The sequence below is a fragment of the Jaculus jaculus genome, chromosome 16 (genome assembly GCF_020740685.1).
Source record: "Jaculus jaculus isolate mJacJac1 chromosome 16, mJacJac1.mat.Y.cur, whole genome shotgun sequence".
In the NCBI taxonomy this organism is placed as follows: Eukaryota; Metazoa; Chordata; class Mammalia; order Rodentia; family Dipodidae; genus Jaculus; species Jaculus jaculus.
In genome coordinates, this window is record NC_059117.1 from 64,978,346 (window position 1) to 64,999,201 (window position 20,856).

Genomic DNA, 20,856 nt, shown 5'->3' on the forward strand with positions numbered 1-20,856 from the left:
CTTCATGTCCCCCACTTCCTGCCACACTCTGGGACTCAGCTCACCGGTGAGGCTCAGGGCTGTCAAAGATGACCCGGAACTGTGAGAGATGATTCTTGAAGTCAGAAGAAAAGGAAGCAAAGGCTGGCAAGTTGGAAAGTGCCAGGATGTCTCGCCAGGCTCGATCTGATAGCCAGTTTGGTGCAGGGTTCTCACTCATGAGCTGGATGGAGCCCCCAGACAGGAGGTAGCGCCACTCACTCTGGAACAGGCCAGGCCAGGTGAGTGCCCTGTGGTCACTTGGGGCCATCTCTCAAGCATGTGTGATAGTTAATTTTGGCAGCCAACTGGACAGGGTTTAAAATCACCATGGAAACAAATCTTACATGCTTTTAAGGGAGTTTCTAGATTAGGTAAATAGATGTGTTAAGACACATCCTAAATGTGGGCAGCACCATTCCATGGGCTGGAGTCCTGAACTGAATAAAAAGGAGAAAGTGGGCTGGAGAGATGGCTTAGTGGTTAAGGCAATTGCCTGCAAAGCTAAAGGACCTAGGGTTCAATTCCCTAGGACCCACATAAACCAGATGCCCAAGGCTGGGGAGGGCACATGTGTCTAGAGTTCGTTTGCAGTGGCTGGAAGCCCTGGTGCACCCATTTTCTCTCACTTTCTCTCAAATAAATAAAAGTCGAATATTAAAATTTTTTAATGAGAAAATGCCAGGTATGGTGGCACACATCTTTAATCCTAGCACTCAGGAGGCAGAGGTAGGAGGATCATTGTGAGTCTGAGACCAGCCTGAGACTACCTAGTGAATTCCTGGTCAGCCTGGGCTACAGCGAGACCCTACCTCAAAAAAAGCTGGGTGTGGTGACGCACGCCTTTAATCCCAGCACTTGGGAGGCAGAGGTAGGAGGATCACCATGAGATTGAGGCCACCTTGAGACTACATAGTGAATTCCAGGTCAGCCTGGACTAGAGTGAAACCCTACCTCAAAAAACAACAACAACCAAAAAACAAAACAAAACAAAAAAACTGAGCTGGTGCTAGCTTTCATTTCTTTCTGCCTTCTCCTGTGCATGCAATGAGACCAGCTGCCTAAAGCTCTTGCTACCACATCCCCCTGCCATGATATGTCCTCAAACTGTGGGCCAAAGTAAGTTCTTCCTTAAGTTTTTTTTTTTAATATTGTTTTAATTATTTATTTATTTGAAAGCGACAGACACAGAGAGAAAGACAGATAGAGGGAGAGAGAGAGAATGGGCGCGCCAGGGCTTCCAGCCACTGCAAACGAACTCCAGACGCGTGCGCCCCCTTGTGCATCTGGCTAACGTGGGACCTGGAACCGAGCCTCGAACCGGGGTCCTTAGGCTTCACAGGCAAGCGCTTAACCACTAAGCCATCTCTCCAGCCCCTTAAGTTGTTTATATTAGGGTTTTTTTTTTTTGGTGTGTGTGTGTGTGCTTGTTTCATTTATATATATACATACATATATATATATATATATATATTTTTAAAGGGTCTGGCTATAGTCCAAGCTGACCTGGAATTCACTATGTAGTCTTAGGCTGGCCTTGAACTCACAGTGATCCTCCTACCTCAGCCTCCCAAATGTTGGGCACATTAGGGAGGGAGGGATGGGGGGACAGAGAGAGACAGGGAGAGAGAGAATGGGTACATCAGGGTCTCAGGCTGCTGCAAATGCACTGCAGATGCATGCACCACTTTGTGCATCTGCCTTTATGTGGGTAGTGGGGAATCAAACTTGGGTTGTTAGGCTTTGTAGGCAAATACCTTAACCACTGAACAATCTCTCCAGCCCTTATTAGGTATTTTGTTCAAGCAATAAGAAAAGTAACTAATAGGGCTGGAGAGGTGACTCAGTGATTAAGGCAATTAACTGCAAAGCATAAGGACCCAAGTTTAATTCCCAGGACCCACGTAAGCCAGATGCACAAGGTGGCACTTGTGACTGGAGTTTGTTTACAGTGGCTGGAGGCCCTGGCATACCCATTCTCTCTCTGCCTGTTTCTTTCTCTTTCAAATAAATAAATAAATAATATTTTAAAATTTTTATTAAAAACATACAATTTGGTTATTATCCCTGCTCTGCCCCTTTAGATATGGGCAAAAATAGGTGTGGAAAGCTTAGAAAATTCTGTCTCTGGGCCAGACTGCACTCGGCAGCATATTCAAGCCTCAGAACTCCTCACAGCACCAGCTGAGCTATGTTATCTCACTGTCTCCTGTGTTTCCCAGGGACTCTTTCCACAGGCCTCTGTCCCTTTGCCTGTGCTGCGCTGTGCGTCTGGCTTCTCCTTGCCGTCTACTCTCTCCTCCCAGGCCTGCAGTCGAGTGACCACTAGGAGAGCCCGCCCCGGCCCCCATCCGCCTGCTCCTGCACCTGATTGATTTTGTCCTCATTCATCATGATGCGGACGCACAGCAGGAAGGCAAACATCAGCTTGTGCTTCTCAAAGAGGCTGCGGCACACGTTGCTGTAGAGACTGTAGGTCAGGTATCGGTTGATATTGGAGATCCGTTTCTTCAAGTTGTCTGCAGAGTGGAAAGGTGATTGTGGGCACAGGAAGAGGGGAGGAGAAGATCTGGGGTCTAGCTCAGCCTACCCAGTCTCCCAGCAGCCATCAAAGAAGACAGCTGGTGTTCCCAGTAAAGGGGCTCTGAGGAGGGTAGAATCTGATGTGAGACTATGTGCCAATGAACCTACGTGTGAGTTCATGTGTGTGCCCCATGTGGAGATGTGCCCACGTGTGTTCCATCCATGTCTGAGTGGGTGTGTTGTGCCTATGTGCCAGGGCTACCTGCCCTCTCAGAGTTGGCGATGCCAGAGAGGAAGATGTTGAGGAACCACTCGAGGGAATACTGGTACATGGGGTCCACGTTGGCCAGGTCAGACACACAGAAGAAGAGGATCTGGGTGCGGACAGCCACAGGTATGTACTCCATGCGTGTGAGGTCAATGTCCTTCTCTGTCTGCTCTGCAATCCTGACTTTGGCCTGGAAGAGCAGACCGTGGAGCGGTGTCAGAGCCAGGGTGGCGGAAGAGTTTGGGCACAGGTGGAGGAGAGCAGGGCTCGAAGCAGATAGGGCCAAACATGACCAACCTGGATCTCGGCAGCCTTCATCTTGGAAGCCTCCAGCACCTTGATGAGCTCCATGTCATCCACAGGGTTGCCCTCCGAGGAGCTGAGGCGTTGCAGAATCTGGTCCTCAATGTCCTTCAGCTCCTGACGCATCTTGGCATTACTGATAATCAGCTGGTTCTTAGCTTCTTCCAGGTCTGGTCGTTCCTCAGCTACGACCTGACCCAGTAGCTGGTCCTCTAGTCCACTGCCAGGGTGGGAGACCCCTGTTTGCAATACCTGGGGAACTTCAGGGGCCCATGTTGAGACTGCACACCTAAGTATCAGGGGCCTATGTTCCTCGTTAGTATCCGTCTGGGAGGCCTGATCTCTGCCTTAAGCTGCAGGGTCTGCCTTCATAACACAGGGTCTCAATGAGACCTTTGATGGCAGCCTGAAATTCAAGCAAGGGCTGCTCAGCTAGATGCTGAGGTCTCTGAGCAATTCTTTAGCAGGAAGGAGCTGTGAGTGACACAGTGGGACATTTCAGCATGTGTGTCTCCTCTCTTCCTAGCTTGTGGCCACTGAAATGGTGGCCTTAAGCATGGAACAGGCCGGGGGGGGGAGGGGGAGGGTTCAGAGGTGTTAAGACGAGACCATGGAGGGACCAGAAAGCTCTGGGATGCAGAGTGGCTGGGCGCAAGCTGCTGGACAGGAAAAGACATCCCTTCAACTCCAGAATGGCTAAAGGATAGCTGTTAAAAAAAAAGAGGGGGCTAGCTGATGTGTAGGGTCCCTGGGGTGAAGGTTTACCTGGGTGACAGCGTGAAGTTGATCAGCGTGAGCTTGGTGGAGACCTCAGGTGTGTAGTGTGGGTTGGGCAGCTTGGTGGTGATATACATCCTGAAGTCTTCATGGTAGGGGATCACTGTGTCTCCCAACTTCAGCACCGTGTTCCCCTGCTGCTTGTAAGTCTGGTGGGCAGGAAGGGCAGGTACCGTGGCTGGACTTTCCTTAGGGTGGTTTGAACAGCCCCCTGTCCACGTCCATAGCCCGTGGCTACCCCGCTCCCTGACAGGCCCACCTGCTTGAGCAACACAGGCTCCAAGGCTGGGTCCAGCTCCTCCCCTACGTTTTCCAGAAGGCATGGCTTGCCAAAGCGTATGGCATTCTCCATGCTGCGTAGGAAGTCACGGTCACTCAGCTTGAACACATCCAGCCCATTGTCCTTCTCCTGTAGGGAGAAGGTACTATGGGAGCTGAGAGCATCTTGAGGCCAGCTGTTCCCTGGCATCTGAAGCTGGCCAGGGTAGGGGCAGCACTGACAGGCTTACCATGTTCTTGATCCATTTGTTGGCCTGACCCTGGGGGTCAATGAAGTGGGTCCAGCGTTGGGAGTACTGGTTGATAACCCCATTCTCCACTGACAGCGTGTCATTGGGGAGGCCTGCGATCTGTGGGAGGCCATGTGCTACGCTAGGTCAGGGCTCTTCTCTGACCAGGGCATTAGCTACTTCCAGTCTCATGCTTTAGCACCCTTTGGATGGAGGAGCAGGTGGCAGTGTGGGTAAGGTCTTGTGCCTCCTTCTTGCACTTGGATGGGATTCTGATGCCGTCTTCTGCTGGGCACTTCTGCTTACTGAGTCCTTGCTTGGTAACACTACCTTGACAGTATCCCTAATGCATGGACCTCTGCCTATCATCTCCATTCCCTCTTTAACCTTTGGAACCTTGCTTAGACATGACTTCTTTAGGAAACCTTGCTTAGCCTTCACCCTGGCCACTGGTTCTCTCCCCTACATCATCTTATTTTAATAGTTTTTTTGTTTTGTTTGTTTTACAAGGTAGGGTCTCACTGTAGCCCAGGCTGACCTGGAATTAACTATGTGGTCTCAGATTGCCCTTAAACTTACAGTGAGCCTCCTACCTCAGTTTCCTGAGCACTGGGATTAAAGGTGTGTGCCACCATGCTCAGCTTAATAACTAAAAAACAACCAACTATTTATTTATTTGCAAGAAGAGCTTAGGGGGGTTGTGTCTGGCTAAGATCAAGTGTGTGTGTGGGGAGGGGGGAGAGAATGAGAGCATGCCAGGGCCTCCAGCTACTGTAAACAAACTCTAGATGCACGCACCACTTTGTGCACCTGGCTTTAATGTGGGTCCTAGCAAACCGAACCCAGGTTGCTAGGCTTTGCAAGCAAGTGCCTTAAGTGCTGAGCCATCTCTCCAGCCCCCCTAATTCATATTCTTAGAGGAACCCCTCTAAGCCCTCTTTCCACATTTATCTAGCGTCTGTGCCCAGCTCACCCAGCTCCCTCCTCCTTTCATACCCTCTAGCTGTGCCCAGCAGGGTTTAGGGAAGCCATTTGTAAGCTACTCTGCAGAAAGAAACGAGCAGAAAAGAGGCAGGAATCTCTGAGCACAGCCTGGACCACACTGTGCTCCATCTTGGTCTCTCCTGTTTGTGGAGTAGGTACCTGCCACGAGCGGATCTTCACGGGGTTTCCCAGTGTTCCGATTAGTGTGGGCTTCAAGGTGTGTGGAACGTGGTGGACGGTGAGCTGGGTGACCCACTGGTCATAGAGTGCTGTGCGGTACTGGCCCTGGGGAGATGCGAGACTTAAGACCACCATACCAGATACTTGCAGTGCCCTTTCCACCTTTTGCCACACATCTGTTTGGTGGCTGTGCATATTTGTCACAGCTCATATGTGGAGCTGGATGCCTTTACTGCCACTTCAGTTGAACTGCCTAGTCTATGACCCTCAGGCCCTGGTCTGTGAAACAAGGATCATGTAACAATGTTTGCCTGTAGGACGGCTGTAGGGATTAAACAGGATACATAAGGAGACATTCAGAGATGTGTCTGCACAAGTGCTTAAGTGTTAGCTCTCATATACTCCCAAGTGTGGCTCTTCTGGGCTGTCAGGTCACTGCTGTGTGCACTGCCTTCCTCAACCTGATCACTGAGGACCTGAGGCATGCTTGCTGGAGGGAGGGAGGGACAGAAGTGCCCTGCAGGATGCCCCTGAAGAGGGGAGGCCTCAAGGAAGGCCCTCTGGGGCGAAGTGGTTGGGAGCGGTGTGGAGACACTTACTGTGAAGGGGCCCAGGTAGGCTACAAAGCCTGATGCCAGCAACACGTCACCGGAGATGTTGTCAAGCATGTTCTCCAGGTTCTCCACTGTCTCCTGCCAGCGCACTTTCTCATCGGACAGCCCATTGATGAGCTGTAGGGGTAGGCTCATGGAGTGGGCTCTGGAAGGCCAGGTTGGAGGCTGGGGCTGGTCCTGCCCACCAGAGACCCTTGAGGTTGTTATGGAGGGGTATGGAGAGCCACCCCCTTCCTTCATTCCGCTGGGCAGCCTGCCTGTGGGGCCTGTGGAGGGGCCCACCTTGTCAGCGCGGCCCAGGCGCTGCTCACACTGCTGGCACTTTAGCTCCAGCTCCTCCTTCTTGGAGATGCACTCCCGGTACTTGGCCTGCAATGTGGTGATGCCGTCCTCCACCTCCTGCAGGTGCTGCTTTGCCTCCTCCAAGATCCTCTGTGTCACCTCCAGGTCGTCCTGGGCCTCTCGCAGGGCTTGCTGCAGGCAGAAGGAGGTCCAGCTTGCAGCCAGTACTCGGGGAAGGAAGCCTGCTCCCACCAGCTCTACCAGGCCTCACCCTCTTGGGCTCCACAGCTTTGGCCACGAAGTGGTACTTGTGCATGGCGCGCACCCACTGGCAGATAGACGTGCAGGCCTTGGACACCTTGGCTATAGCAGCTGGCTGGAACTCCTCATTGTCGATGTATGGTTGGATGGCTTTGATCACTGCCTCACCAATGTTGTCCTGGGGTGGGAACCATGGCTCTCTGCACACTGCTTTCCAATGGGGTTGGGTATTTGTGGCCTCTGGGTGGGGGGTGCCCTGATTGCTTCTGTGCTGTGTGACAATCTACCACAGAGTCCAACCCTGCTGTGAGTGAAAGGCCTGAGAAGCTGCACTGCTAGCAAGCTCCCAGAGGTCACAGCTGAGGAGGGCCTGGGGGAGCCTGAGCACAGGCCCTGAGCCCTCCTGGCTAGAGTGGCTCCTCAGAAGGGTGTTACTAGTTAACTAACTACAGGAGCAGGAGAGGGATAGGAAAGCCCAGAGGGGTTCAGAGGCTTCTGAGACCAGCCACTATTCCCACTCTCAGCTCATCAGGGGGAGGTGTCTAGTTCCTCACACTGACACATGTTGACAGAAGTGGCCCATGGGGGACAGGTATCTGCCTCTTGTCCAACTTCTGGGATGAAGAGGGGTCACCTGAAGGGGCTGTGGGCATCAGGCTGACCTAAACATGACATACAATCCCAGAAATGTATGTCTGCAGACATTGAGAACCCCAGATGGACAAACTGCCACACACACAAAAAATCCAAGACACACTCGGAGGAAGCTCCGCCTCAGGGACTAAGACTGAATGAGGTGAAGAACGCAAGGTATGCATCTTGTCCAGGGCCAGTGTGAGACTCTCCAGGCTTCACAGCCTTAGAGTGACTGTGGGTGGCATCTTGTGGGCATAGGAAACTATTCTGGTCCTAGTCAACTCTTGCCTGTGGGGGCGCTATCATCCTACCAGAAAGCTCCTTGGGTCAGGCCTGTGCCTGTTGATGGCAGGACAGGAACCACTGCACCTGTCCATGGGCTGCGGCAGGCACCTCCCCAGCAACCATCCCGCCGTGCCCTACCCTTCATCACCAGCTGGCCCGGTGCCTGCATGCTTACTTTGTCAAACTTGAACAGGCTCTCAAGGAAGCGACCTGGGTCCTGCAGCAAGCCCTTGCCTGGTTCCCAGTAATCATCCACCTTGGAGCCTGGCTTCTCTCCAGGCACCTTCTTGGGCTTGATGCCCTTCATGATGCACACAGCTTCGATGACTAGTTTCACACCCGGGGGAGGGCGCTGCATGGCGCGCACCTGTGGGCCAGGCCGTGAAGTCCATCATTGGATGTCTATTCTTAGGAAGGGTGGGCCCTGTCAACCAAATTTTTCTCTTTTTCGAGGCAGGGTCTCACTGTAACCCTGGCTCTCCTTGAACTCGTGGTGATCCTACCTCAGCCTCCCAAGTGTTGGGAATAATGGTGTACATTACCATGCTTGGCTCAACCTCATTCTTACTGGCACAGGTCTCAGGGCATCTTCACTGTCTCTGAGGTTGGGCCTTAACCTTCTTAGGGCTCCTTGGGGACCGGCACAAGGAGGGTGGGCAGGGAGATAGGGTCTAACCCTAGTTCTACTCTCACTTCGTGGCACATGGTCAATAAATATGGGCAGGGGGAGGGCCTAGGACACAAGTAGACACCAGACAGGAACATGAGTGCGTGCCCTGATGAGCCGAGCTGCCCACCTCTGTCACATCATTCTTGTTGAGATTACGCAGGCTTGCCAGGGCTGCGTCCAGGGCTGGCAGGGCCTCATCCAGATCTTTTTGAGCATCATCAGCAATAGCTTGAGCCTTCTTGGCTTTCTCATTGGCCTTGACCTCTTCTGCCTGCACTGACTTTCGGGTCTCCTCGGCTATGGTTGTGTCCACCTAGGGATCGGAGTTGGGGAGGGCACAGCTGGTGGCCAGTGGCAGAGACAGGGAGCCATCCTTCCCTTGTCCCTTCTGAACCTCTGTCTCCTCAGAAGGAAGGAGATGAAGGGTGGAATCTTCCATTCTTTAAGGGCTCTCCCAGTTGTAACAGGCCATGGACCAGAAGCTCCCTCTATATCCTGAGTTCCCACCACATGACTTCCAGGTTTGAGCATTCCTACCCAAGAGGACAGAGCCCCAAATCCACATGGCCACCTGTGCGTGGCACAGAGGTGTTCCTCTCCCTTTTGTCTGGGGACATTTGCAATGCCCTGACCCTGGGCAACAGGACTCTTGACTACTTCTGCCAAAAGCTGTCACCATGAACATGCAGCCTGGGGTGTGTGCTGGGAGGACAAGGCCTCACATGTGGGTCCAGCTGCAGCCATGTCTCAGCAATTAAATCTCTTGCTTGCAAAGCCTGACAGCCTGGGTTTGATTCCCACGTAAAGCCAGACACATAAAGTGGTGTGTATGTTTGCACTCTGTTTGCAGTGGCACAAGGCCTTTGCTTGCCCATACTCATTCTCTTTCTGTCAGTCTCTTTCTCTTTCAAATAAATCAATAAAAATATCAAAAAGAAGCTGAATACACGCTTGCATCCATCCCACACTTAAGTGTGGCTTGCGACTGTCGGTGTTTGGGCTCTTTGAATTAACTGTCTTGCTCTTCATGGATCCCCTGGCTAGCAAGTGCCTGGCTTAAAGGTAGTTCTGGGGGCTGGAGAGATGGCTTAGCGGTTAAGCGCTTGCCTGTGAAGTCTAAGGACCCTGGTTCGAGGCTCGGTTCCCCAGGACCCACGTTAGCCAGATGCACAAGGTGGCGCACGCGTCTGGAGCTCGTTTGCAGTGGCTGGAAGCCCTGGCACGCCCATTCTCTCTCCCACTCTCTCACTCTGCCTCTTTCTCTCTCTGTCACTCTCAAGTAAATAAATAAAGATGAACAAAAAAAATTTAAAAAATGGTAGTTCTGCCCAGACATTTGTCAAATGAATGAATGATTGCCGAAAGAGGGAAATGAGGCATACAGAGGCTAGTGAGGCCCAGGTAAGTAGAGATTTGAAGTCTGGAGATGCTGAGCATCCTCAGGTATCTGCCACCAGACAGGGTCTTAGAGCACCCCCACCTTGATTTGGTCCATAGTGAGCATGGTGTCCTTGGCAGCCTCCTCCAGCAGGGGGCGCATAACCTCCAGCTCCTCCTGCATCTTGGCCACGTCCTCAGAAGTGCGTAGCAGCTGGGGATTGGGAGTCCCAGGGAATAAAACAGGTAGGTCAGGGACTAGAGGGAGGTGATGCCTGTAGAGTGCTGAGGAAAGGGCCCTTTGGGGCTGCCCTCATGTGTGCCTCCCAGGTTGCTCAGTGGACAACAGAGGAGGAGGAGGCCTAGTCCCTTGAGAATCTCTGGGGTACCCTTCTTTGATAGCTAACTTTTATTCTTTCACTAAGGTACGAAGCCATTCTTTTCAGCACCTCTAGCTGCAGGGTGAAATGCTAGGCCCCCATGTCATCTAAGAATGCTTCCTCCCAGTAGGCAGAACCACAGGTAGCCAGCTACTGTCCACAAGGCCTCTCTCTCCCAGGACTACCTTGTCAAGACCACTCTTCATGCGATTTTTGGCAGTTTTCAGTTCCTGTTTTTTATGTTCAATGAGGATGGAGAAAATATTCAGTAGCTCCAAATAGCTCTTGGGGGTGACGTAGTTGTGGCGGGCTAGCTCTGCCAAGTACTCGATACACTTCTTGGCAACTGACTGGTGGATGTATACACAAACCTGAATCTATGAGGAGGAAGAACACAGATGCTGGTCTTGTGGCACCCCTAGCAAAGACCAGACATCAGGCACCCACAAAGACACTGCAGCCTGGTCCTGACAAGAGGCTATGACACAGTCTTCATAAGTCAGGCTCACTGCTCCCTAACATCAAGGTCATCTCTTTTTTTTTTTTTTTTTTTCCATTTTTCGAGGTAGGATCTCACTGTAGCTCAGGCCTTGAATTCACAGCAATCCTCCTACCTTTGCCTTCCAAGTACTGGGATTAAAGGCATGTGCCACTATACCTGGCAAGGTTACCTCTTCTGCAGATGAAAAGCCCAAGGCCAACAGAAGTCAAGATGGGTCAAGATACAGCTGTTTCCCAGGTGTGACCCTGTTCCCTTGTCACAGGTCCCCTAAACTGCTTCTCTCTGACAGTCTTGAGGTACTATCCCCCCACCACCTAGACTGGGTCTAGGAAGAGGAAATATACAGAGTGGGGCAGGGAAGTGTTGGGTTCATGCTAGAGGATATCACTTTCTGACACTGGTCCAGATCAATCCAGCCCATCCTGTCTGACTTGTTCAAAGAGGTGTCAGAGGCTCTTGGAAGAAACCTGGCATGAAACCTTCAGGCAATAGGGAGATATTAGCTATGTGTAGATCATTCCTTATCACTGTATGACCAGTGTAACTCCCCCTTCACAGAAGGAGAAACTGAGGCACAGACAGGATAAGCTACCTCATCAAATGTTTGCCACTGATGGTGAGCTCTTACCCAAACCTCAGTGACCCTGAGCCCATGCTCATAGCAAAACAGTTCTCCCTGACAGCTGACTGAAGACACTTACCAATCCTCCAATTATTTCCGAGGAAGACTCCAGTTCTGGGATCTCATTCAAGAACATGGTGGCCACAGACTGCAGAGCTTCGGCTGGCCACTCGTTAAACCAGTCAATGGTGCAGCAGTTGACAAGGGAGGGGAACTGCCTCAGGCGAGCTCGGAAGATCTCTCCAATTGGGCTGGAGGACAGGGGTCCACATGAGGCCCAGGGATACTCACTGGTTTCAGGGTGGGGGTGTGTGAGGACGCTAGGACCCAGAGCCCTTCCACAGCCCTGTGGCATGGTGACTACTCAGTCGCTTGGTTGCAGTGGCATTGGTGGGTAGGGCTGGGGACATGTCTCACCTCAGGCATGCTTCTGGCATCCCTGGGGCCCCAGCTTAGCCTGGCAACAGCTGCCAATACCTCATGCACAGCACCATGTGGATGTTGCTTCGCACACGCCCTGTGTAGGCGGCCATGAGATTGGCCTTGGTGGGCTGCAGTCCCTGCTCTTGGATGTAGGGCCGCATGGTGTTGATAATCTGGTCCTGTTCTTCAGCATTGTAGAGGTTGGGGATGTCACCCGAGTTCAAGACATTGTTGATGTCTTCCAGGAAGGACTCATTCTTGATCTGGAGAAGGACAAGGGGTGGGGAGCTAAGCTTTTGTGAGGGTTTGTTCATCTGTTGGAGGCCAGGAACAGGCAGTCTCCATGGGCCTTCACAACAGAGCCATTTATAGAACTGGTCAGAGGATCCTGTGGTCACTCAAGTAACTACAAAAGTGGTCCTATAAATCTTAGGCCAGGACTTGTTCCCAGGTCTGCCCCACTGTGAGGGCTCTGAACATAATCTCTGAGCTGTGGTGCAGCCCTGGTTTCAGGGTAGGGGTGTGTTACATCTTCCTGCTCTCTCTTTTTATTTATTTTTATTTTTTTTTGAGAGAGAGAGAGAGAAAGAGAAAGAGAGAAACAGAATGAGTGTGCTAGGGCCTCCTGACACTGCAAACGAACTCCAGACACATGTGCCACCATGTGCATCTGGCTTTCCATGGGTACTGTACAATTGAACCTAGGTCCTTAGGTTTTGCAGGCAACTGCCTTAACTGAGCCATCTCTCCAGCTCCTTGCTCTCTTTGAGACTGCCTCCAGGCCATAGTTTACTCACACACAGCACTGGACTGACTCAGTGACTACTGAAGGGGAGCAGAGGGGTCCTTATCTAGATTTGAGGCACCATTTAGGGCCTCAGCTTAGATTCTTGGGCCAAACGGGTCACCACCCAGGTTTAAGTGCTGCACAGTTGTTTTGTGGCCTTAGTGCAATGGCTTCTCGTTCATTCAGAGGCCTAATGTGTGCGTGGGGGGGGGGAGGGAGGGAGAGGGAGGAAGAGGAAGGGAGAGAGGCCTTATGGGGACAAAGGCCAGATATTCTGTGGTCCTTAAGGCGGGAAGCCCTTGGTGTGCTATTGTCTTAAGAACATGCTTTGCTCTAGGAGCCTGAGTAGTGATTTTAGTCTCATTATTCCTGAAAGGTGTGTTTGGCCCCATGCACATGACTAATTCATGTGCGACTCTACCTGGCTTTGGCGGACTCAGCGAGCTGTGCATGTGTGAATGGCTACCTTCCAGGGTGCTATCTGGGGCCAGTGCTGTGCATAGCCCACCCTGAGCCCTGCCTACTGCTATGTGATGGCACCTGGGTATCTGAGAACAGGAAGGTGATGGACAGGTTCTGCAGGCCGGCCTTGAGCAGGACCTTCTTGACATCTTCACGCCACTCGGACATGCCGTAGTTCTTGGACAGCTCGATCTGGAAGCACTCGTACTCAGCCCTGGGGGCAGAGCTGGGCTCAGGCCTGGGGCTGGGCACCGAAAGCTGCGGGGCTTACACTTCCCAGCCCTGTGGATGCAGATGCAATGCCCAGGGCCCATAGAAGTCTCCCATCTCAGGAGGACTTGCAGACACTCTAGGCCCAGAACCAGCTCTCATGCCCCCTGACATTTGCTGATGTGGATCCTTCACTCGGAGTTCCTGCCCTTCCATCTTCTCAGCTCCAATTCTGGGAGCAGGTCCATGGACACCTCTCCTAGCCAACTCTCTGGGTGCCTACCTCTAGCCTTCTTCCCCATAGCCATGAAGGGTACTGCCGCTGCCTCGTCTCTGGGTCCAGGCCCCATTGCCAGTTTTTCATTCCCAGCTCTGCCATGAGGCCAACCCAGGGTTCTATGAGGGTGGAAAAGCATCAAACTCAGCCTGCCACTTGCCACTCACTGTCCACCATTCCCCCTTACATGTGCGAGGCAAGCCGGGTGAGAGAGCTGCGGCCACTGCCCCCTACACCCAGGAGGAGCGCATTGCCCAGCGCCTGGCGCAGGATGCGGCTGATGCGGCAGATGTGGCTCATGGCATCCACAAAGAGGACCAGCTTCAGCTTGGCCGTGTTTATCTGGTTGTAGTCCTCCATGTACTCCTGAATCACGTGCATCATCTACAAGGAGGAGCGTGGAAATGGTGGACCCTGTCCATGGTGGACTCTCCCAGTTCCCACCCCCCTTTTCTGTCCAGACCCAGAAACCAGGAGTATGAGCTGCCCGGCTGCAGGTTTTCCTCGGGGGTCTCGGTCATTCTCAGGAACTGATAAGCTGGCTTAGGTTGCTAAGTAACATGCTAAAAAGAGTCCCATGCACAAGCGAGGTCTGCTCCTAGCCAAGTCCTTATACTCTCATTAGCTCCATAAGCCCCACAGTTGCGGACATACTGCAATATCTCCTCATACTGTAAAATTCAAAAATGCTTTTAGTCCTGTAAGTAAGCTCTCTGGCATCCGCATCTGGCTTTCACTCAGGCCCCTACTGTTCCCTTCTCTGGCCCCAGCCAGCTCCAACTTGGGCAGTTTGTGGCAGATCCTCGTAAGAAGGCCCTGCCATTGCTTTTGCGTGACTTTATCCGTGTGCTTTATGGGTTACATGAGTTCCAGGCCCTCCTTGGCAGGGCTCACTCACTGCAGCCAGCTCTGTTCCTCCTGCTCATGGAGGGATGCTGGTGCTCGTCCACACACCAGGCCTGAAGGGATCTGCCAGGTTGTAGTCACCCTTGGACCCTGGTGTTAAAACACCTGTTAGGAACACTAGGTGTGTGTGTGTGTGTGTGTGTGTGTGAGTAAAACTGTCAGGGGGCTCATTGCAGCCACAAAGCTCCGAGGTCACTGATGGTGGCCTCTACCCTTCTTCCTGGGGTCCTAACTGATCTATGGACCCAGAGTCCCTCTGCTTTTCTGTGCTGGGAATGACAGCCCCACAAATGGGACTGATGTGCCACTGTTTGTCGGGTCAATCTCAACTGAACCCCAGGCTTGTTCTCAGAGACAGGCCACTCAGATGAACCTGTGGGTGTGTGTGAGGGGTGGGAAAGAAGATGGGGTGGGTGTGGAGACTCAGCGAGGCCAAACACTTGCCTGAGTGTCCTGACTAATGTGGTAGCCTATTAGTGGCGATGGGGAAGGGACTTAAGTCTTCCTTTCATCAACAGAGAGACTTGCAGAATCATTCATTAGGCCCTGAACCCGGGTCCCTTGGATCCTAGAAAGTAGACTGAAGAGGACCCAGAAGGGTAAGACATCAGCTCACCTTGGTCTCACTGGTGATGAGCTCATAGGACTTCACATCTGAGCCAGGTGCCATGAAGTCCCCATATAGAATGGGCTGGAAGGGGCAGACTTTGCTGAAGGATACCTCCCATGGCTCTATGTGGCTTTCAAGGAGTTCATCAAACCAGCTGCGGTCCTCCTCATTCACCAGTCGGTCACGAAACACGCGGCAGTTCTCGTGGTACCACAGTTGAAGCAACTGCACCTGGTCCTGTGGGCAGCTGGCATCAGCGCAAGCCTTGCCCCCAGGCCCTTAACCGCCTCTCCAAGCATCAGGGATGGAAAGTGGTGGGGAGAAAAGAAACCGCAGCTCCTGGGACTGGCTTTCCTCCCTTGACCCAGAGCCAGGACTTCATGCACGGTTTGCTGGGAGGTGTGCCTGTTGCTGACTGAGGGCTGAGTGAACTGCCAAGTGCTGCCTGGCTCTCTTCAGCCCAGCTGCAGTGGCCACCAGGCATCCAGCACCACTAGGTAGTCAGGAGTGGCCCTCACTTCCATCTCTTTTAACTTCCAACCCCAGGCCTGGAATTAGGTCATATTCCCCTCACACTGTCCAGACGCTGACATCTAACTTGGCAAACCCTGCAATCATGGAATCTGCCTCACTTGTACCTGAACCTGCGTCCCCTCTTCTAGCTCCCCTTCTTGTCCTAGAATGATAGGGCTACCCTCAGGCAGAGCTGGGCTTTTCACTCGACTCTCTGGCTATGAGCCTGGCCATACCAGGGCTGACTTCTGTCCTGTCCACCCCACTCCCCCGGGCTGTCTATACTCTGGCTGTCTAGTTAGTGGTACCACAAGGTTCCCCATCACCCTTCATGCTAGAGTCCACAGGCTGCACAGTCTGGCTACACTGCTTTCCTGTGTACCTAGCATCCCACTACACACTCCACTTCTTGGTCCTTCTGTCAAGGCATAGTTGATTCTCAAAGCACCCTATTCACTCCCAGCCCAAGTCTTCTCACATACAGGACCTCCACTAGAAACACTACTGTTCTCTTGTCTTCTCTGACTCCCTCTTGTGTATAATCCAAGGCCTTCACTACAGACACTGTTGCTTCCCTATCATCCTGTCTTTCTCTTATGTATGACACACACCATGGCCACTATTTTTGGCATGATTTTGGCTCACAAGATGGGCCCAGTGGCACAAAGGCCAGGCTCTTAGAGGCCCGACACCTGTATGTCTTAGTCTCCCCAGGAACCTGACTGCAGACTATGAGTATTTAGGCAGGAAGGCACAAAGTGGAGAGGGGCCCAGGAGGAGGAGGGTGAAAGGGCAAGTGAGGGCATCAGGGACGCCGGCTGCCAGATCCTCACCTCGACTTTGGCTGGGTCAGCCATGAGAATACCCTGGAAGACCTTGGAGAGGTCCCTCAGGTTGAAGGTATAGTGGGACTTGGCTGGAGTGGGAAGCAGCTGGGAGGTGATAGTGGCGTACACTTTGATGGTGGCTTCCACGAGGGGCTCATTGAATTGGGTGATGTTGGGGGATCCAGCTGTGGGACGTGAGAATGGCTTTGGTCATACAGGCAGCAAGCTCCCATGCAGCCTCCTCAGGTCCTCCTCTTGTGGCTTTGGCTCCTGTGGAATTCTCCCCAATGCCCTTTCCCCAGCTCAAGCTTGGATTCCACTCACCTCTTAGCACCTTCTCACATGCTTGGTCCTCTGCAAGGCCTTCCTGAGGCTCCCACCTCACAGGAGGACTCTTCTGCTCTGTAAGCCCTTCACTTACGTCCCCATTCCCTGGCTCCTAAGTTGTTTTATCAAGAATCAAGCTAACTCACCCAGGATGGGAGGAGCATTTGGAAGGAGGAGCCATGTGTAGGGCCAATGAAGACTAATAACTGATCACTGATATGACCATAGAGGCCACTGGTAACAAGGAGGGGGGAGATGCAACTTAAGGGGTGGGAGAGTAGTAGGAAGAACATTCGTAAGGAGTTTTGCTCTCAAGGTGAGAAGAGTGAGGAGAGCAGGGGCCTGGCTTGGAGAGGTCTTTCTGTGTTATATGCAGATGGAGTGGCCCCGTGGAGCAGGAGCACTGGTGCTTGGGGAGACATGGATCCCATTCTCTAGCAGGCTCATGAGCATGAGCCTGGCCTGCCCTGGAGCAGGAAGTACCTTCCCTGTTAAGACTAGAAGACAGGGCCATGCCTGGAGACAGAGATGTGGAGGCTTAAAAGGGGGGCGTCTGACGCTCTTCCAGCTGGGAGAGGGAACAGAAGAAGTGGTCATGAGGAAAGGACAGAGCCTGATGTGGTGATGACTAACAGAGTTAGAGAGATGCTGCCTCCTCAAAGAAGGACAGCTCTCTTGAGCCATGGATCCTCATAGAGGGAGGACTTGTTGGGCTCTCTTCCTTATCCAGTTACCTTGAATTTCCTACAATGTCTACTATCAGTGTGACCCTGACCCAGGCACCAAGGGACAGACTGGCTATAAGAGTGGGTATAGGAGCCTAGGAGAGAACTCAGTGCTGGTGCCAACTTGTTTTCTGGCCAATGTGAGTCCCAAGAGGGCTTGCTGTGGCCCCTTGTCCTAGCCTCAGCACACCTAAGCACAACTCTAGTCTGGTGCACCCAGGGGATGAGGATTCCTTTCCTCCCAGGTTGTTCCAGATTCCTGCTCAGGTCATACTTACGTACAGGCTCTCGGTAACTTCTTTCTCCAAGCAGTCCATCTGGAGGGTTGAGGGAGACACAGAGCTCAGTTAGATGACCTCTTGCTGTCCACCTTGACCAGCTATGCCCAGCTGAGAAGCTCCTCAAGCATCTACCTCCTGCCCTTCCTCAGAGAAACTCAACAACACATGGAGGAATGTCTGGGATCCTGGCAGGTGGGTCAGGCCACAGGAAGGAAGGTTTGACCTGTTACTCTTCACCTGGCACAGTGCTAAGCAGAGTTCCAAGGGCAGAGAGTACTGGTGCAGGTGCAAGGTGGGCTACTGGGAACAGTGACCTGGGTGGGCTCTTCCTAAGCCTCACGAAGGGGAGGACTTCTTTGTCTTGCCGGCTTTTTCAGGTCTACGAAAGCAGCATCATTGCACTCTAATGGCTAGGCACACCTAATGTGTGTGTGACTGTTTATGGTGTAAACACACACCTGTGGAAATGTATCTTCTTTATCTACAGACTTGATTCTAGATGTTCCGTATGACATATCTTACTTAATATCAAGACTTGGAGGGGTGCATACTAATATTAGCACCTGCTACACAGAAGAAACTAGGCAGACATAAAGGGTAGAGAAAGGAAGGGGGGAGGATACTTAATAGGTTGATATTGTATATATGTAATTACAATGATCGTAATGGGGAGGTAATATGATGGAGAATGGAATTTCAAATGGGAAAGTGTGGGGGTGGGGAGGGAGGGAATTACCATGGGATATATTTTATAATCATGGAAAATGTTAATAAAAATAAATAAATAAATTAAAAAAAAAAAAAGAAACTAGGCCCCAGAGAGGTTCATGAGCTTGCCAGCTGAGTAAGGGCAAAGCTAGGGTCACACTGTAGTTCAGCCACTTGCTCCTGTCTGGCTGCCCTGCTGTAGCTGGGGCCTCTGATCTTGCCCATGGCCTCTCCTGCCTCCATGCGGTACTCACCCATCCAACATCTCAGGATGGTGGAGAAGATGTGTTTTTTGCTGACCTCATCCATCTCAATGAAGGACAAGTAGTTGAAGTGACGAGTCAGCCTTGGGGTGATGGCATTCCTACCTCCCCCTGGGGGGCCCATGGCACAGACAAAGTTGATGTCCACCAGGTTCTTGAAGGCTCCTGAGTGGGAAGGAAGTCAGGATGGACACTGCCCAGAACTGCATTATGATTTCTGTGGGCTCCTTGCCCATGAAAATAAAATATCTTAGAAATCATAACAGTATTATTATAAAGATAATGTGTTATATAGTGAATATGTAATGCTATATAAATGTGTTAACAGACATAGAAATATTTATTTGACCTAAAAGTTCATTTTCTCCAGTATTAGGAGAAATTGAAGCATTTTTATGGACTTATAAAAGTGCAGTAGGGCGTTCTTTCCTGGTCCAACTGTACCCCCACTCGCCACACAGAGCCCACTCCCCACTGGCCCAGGCTGGCACGCACCAATAACCTTGCGGTCATACCAGCCGCCATGGTCCATCCACTGGCGTAGCAGCTCTATGGGCGGCTGTGCGCCGTATGTCTCCAGGGCTGGCATGTTCAGGTCATCAATGAAGAAGATGAAGTTGCGCCCCAGTGGTGGCCCAAACACACCCTTCCGCCTGCAGGAGGAGTGGTGTGAGCCAAGCACCCATGGGCACTCGACCTTCTCAGAGTCTAGGGACAACTGGATGGCACTTCATTCAATTTCAGCCACTTCCAAATTGCTAGGCCTCAAGGTCACCTCTGTGTCAGCACATCTGAGACTCGCTAATCAGTATAAGGGCTCTCTTAAAGAAACCTTGCCTTCCAGAGAAATGGACAACAGTCATTTCCAGGACAGAGCCAATAACCTTCCTGCATGACCAGTGTAGGAAAAGACCACTGAAATGATCTGGAGGAATAATGAATGGAGGGAAGGCTCTGGGGCATCTGTGAAGGAACCAAGGTCCCCCTAAGGGGCATTCAGCGCCCCCGGCAAGGCTTTGGGCAAAGACAAGAGTGTAATTTGGTGGGGACAAGGGTTAGCTAGGCTGGGGACACTGGTGCTGAGGGAGGAGCTGGGCACTCTGCCTCTTGTCCAGCTTGCTGTCAATGAGGTCCTGGGTCTGGTTGGCCGAGGTGCGGGCTGAGAAGGTGAGGAAGTGGCTGATGTATTCCAGCGGCAGGTTCTTCAGGAGCTTGTCCGCCACGGTCAGTGTCTTCCCTGTGCCCGTTGGTCCGACACATAGCACCTGGAAGAGCCCAGTGAATGTAAGAGACTGGTTGTGCCTCAACTTGGGCCTTGGGCAGGCTGGGGAAGTGTCAGATTGGGGGCACTCACAGGCTTGTTGTTGGTGAGCAGCATGCCCAGCAGGTAGGACATCTGCACTGTGTCCATGGTAGGTACAATGATGCTGCAGTAGTTGGTGTCTGGCACCATGGTGAATGGGGCTGAGGAGTCCATCCACTTCACCCAGGCAACCTGGAATCACATCTGGCTCACCGTGGGCCCAGAACCCCTCCTCACCAGACTCCTGGTTGTTGTCCTGCTCCCAGGCCCAGTGGGGGGTGAGGGGCCTGCAGTGCTGAGCCTGGGCCATAGTGTCCAGGGGAAGGGCTAATTCTGACAGACAGGAATCCTGTGGCCTGCTCTCTGCACGGAGTAGGAAAATCCCAGCACAAACCACCAGGAACAGTGCACCTCTGTTGAGGTGGGGCTTCCCTACACATGTGTCTTGAGAGAGGGCACTCCAGAGACTGCCAGTCCTGACTTTCTGGAAGAACATGATGCTCTAGGAATTGGAAAACGCACAATGCAGAGGTGCCTGCTATTCAATTTTAGCCTAAGCAAGAAGTATGAGGGAGCTGGTATCATCTAGATGCCAAGAGGCTACCTGGTACTGTGTTCCCACCATCCTTGCCTGCATGAATCCCTCTACCATTCCCCTGGCCCAGCTGGCAGAACTCCTCTGAAGAAGGGCTCACACATGACAGATCCATGTCCCACAGGGGCAGTGCTCACTATCAGACCAAAATTTACCCTCAGCAGTACTCTACATGGTGACAGAGGTCCTATACACCTCTCTGTCTCCTCCTCCAGGGCTGGGGTCCTGACCCTGGAACAGGGTGGGTTAATGGAGCTCTTGCTGCTGGATAGCGTAGTAAGGGTACTCCTTAAGAAGCAGTGTACCAGGGAAAACGGGGCTGAACAGAACAGAGGCAGCTAGTCCCTGGGTCCGGCACACACACAGAGGAAGCACATGTTTTGGAAGGGAGGTATTATGATGCCTCTGAGCTCAAATTCAAGTGCATTTCTACCACCATCTAGCTGAC

The 20,856-nt window shown here is 52.2% G+C and overlaps 1 protein-coding gene across 1 annotated transcript in view; it reads right to left on the minus strand.

The window, feature by feature from the left end:
- Positions 1–20,856, minus strand: part of Dnah1 (dynein axonemal heavy chain 1) — a 64,412-nt gene that overhangs the window by 4,685 nt on the left and 38,871 nt on the right. The window contains exons 42-67 of the mRNA XM_045136015.1: positions 19,865–20,005; positions 19,615–19,775; positions 19,006–19,163; positions 18,502–18,675; positions 17,537–17,575; positions 16,213–16,391; positions 14,873–15,103; positions 13,538–13,734; positions 12,942–13,077; positions 11,669–11,877; positions 11,271–11,442; positions 10,253–10,444; positions 9,791–9,901; positions 8,438–8,623; positions 7,816–8,007; positions 6,730–6,897; positions 6,459–6,650; positions 6,162–6,293; positions 5,542–5,667; positions 4,399–4,518; positions 4,149–4,298; positions 3,878–4,038; positions 3,107–3,332; positions 2,804–2,999; positions 2,386–2,537; positions 45–241 (exon numbers count right to left, since the gene is read on the minus strand). Of these exons, the coding sequence (XP_044991950.1) occupies positions 45–241; positions 2,386–2,537; positions 2,804–2,999; positions 3,107–3,332; positions 3,878–4,038; positions 4,149–4,298; positions 4,399–4,518; positions 5,542–5,667; positions 6,162–6,293; positions 6,459–6,650; positions 6,730–6,897; positions 7,816–8,007; positions 8,438–8,623; positions 9,791–9,901; positions 10,253–10,444; positions 11,271–11,442; positions 11,669–11,877; positions 12,942–13,077; positions 13,538–13,734; positions 14,873–15,103; positions 16,213–16,391; positions 17,537–17,575; positions 18,502–18,675; positions 19,006–19,163; positions 19,615–19,775; positions 19,865–20,005 (4,298 nt within the window). The remainder of the gene's footprint in view (positions 1–44; positions 242–2,385; positions 2,538–2,803; positions 3,000–3,106; positions 3,333–3,877; positions 4,039–4,148; positions 4,299–4,398; positions 4,519–5,541; positions 5,668–6,161; positions 6,294–6,458; positions 6,651–6,729; positions 6,898–7,815; positions 8,008–8,437; positions 8,624–9,790; positions 9,902–10,252; positions 10,445–11,270; positions 11,443–11,668; positions 11,878–12,941; positions 13,078–13,537; positions 13,735–14,872; positions 15,104–16,212; positions 16,392–17,536; positions 17,576–18,501; positions 18,676–19,005; positions 19,164–19,614; positions 19,776–19,864; positions 20,006–20,856) is intronic.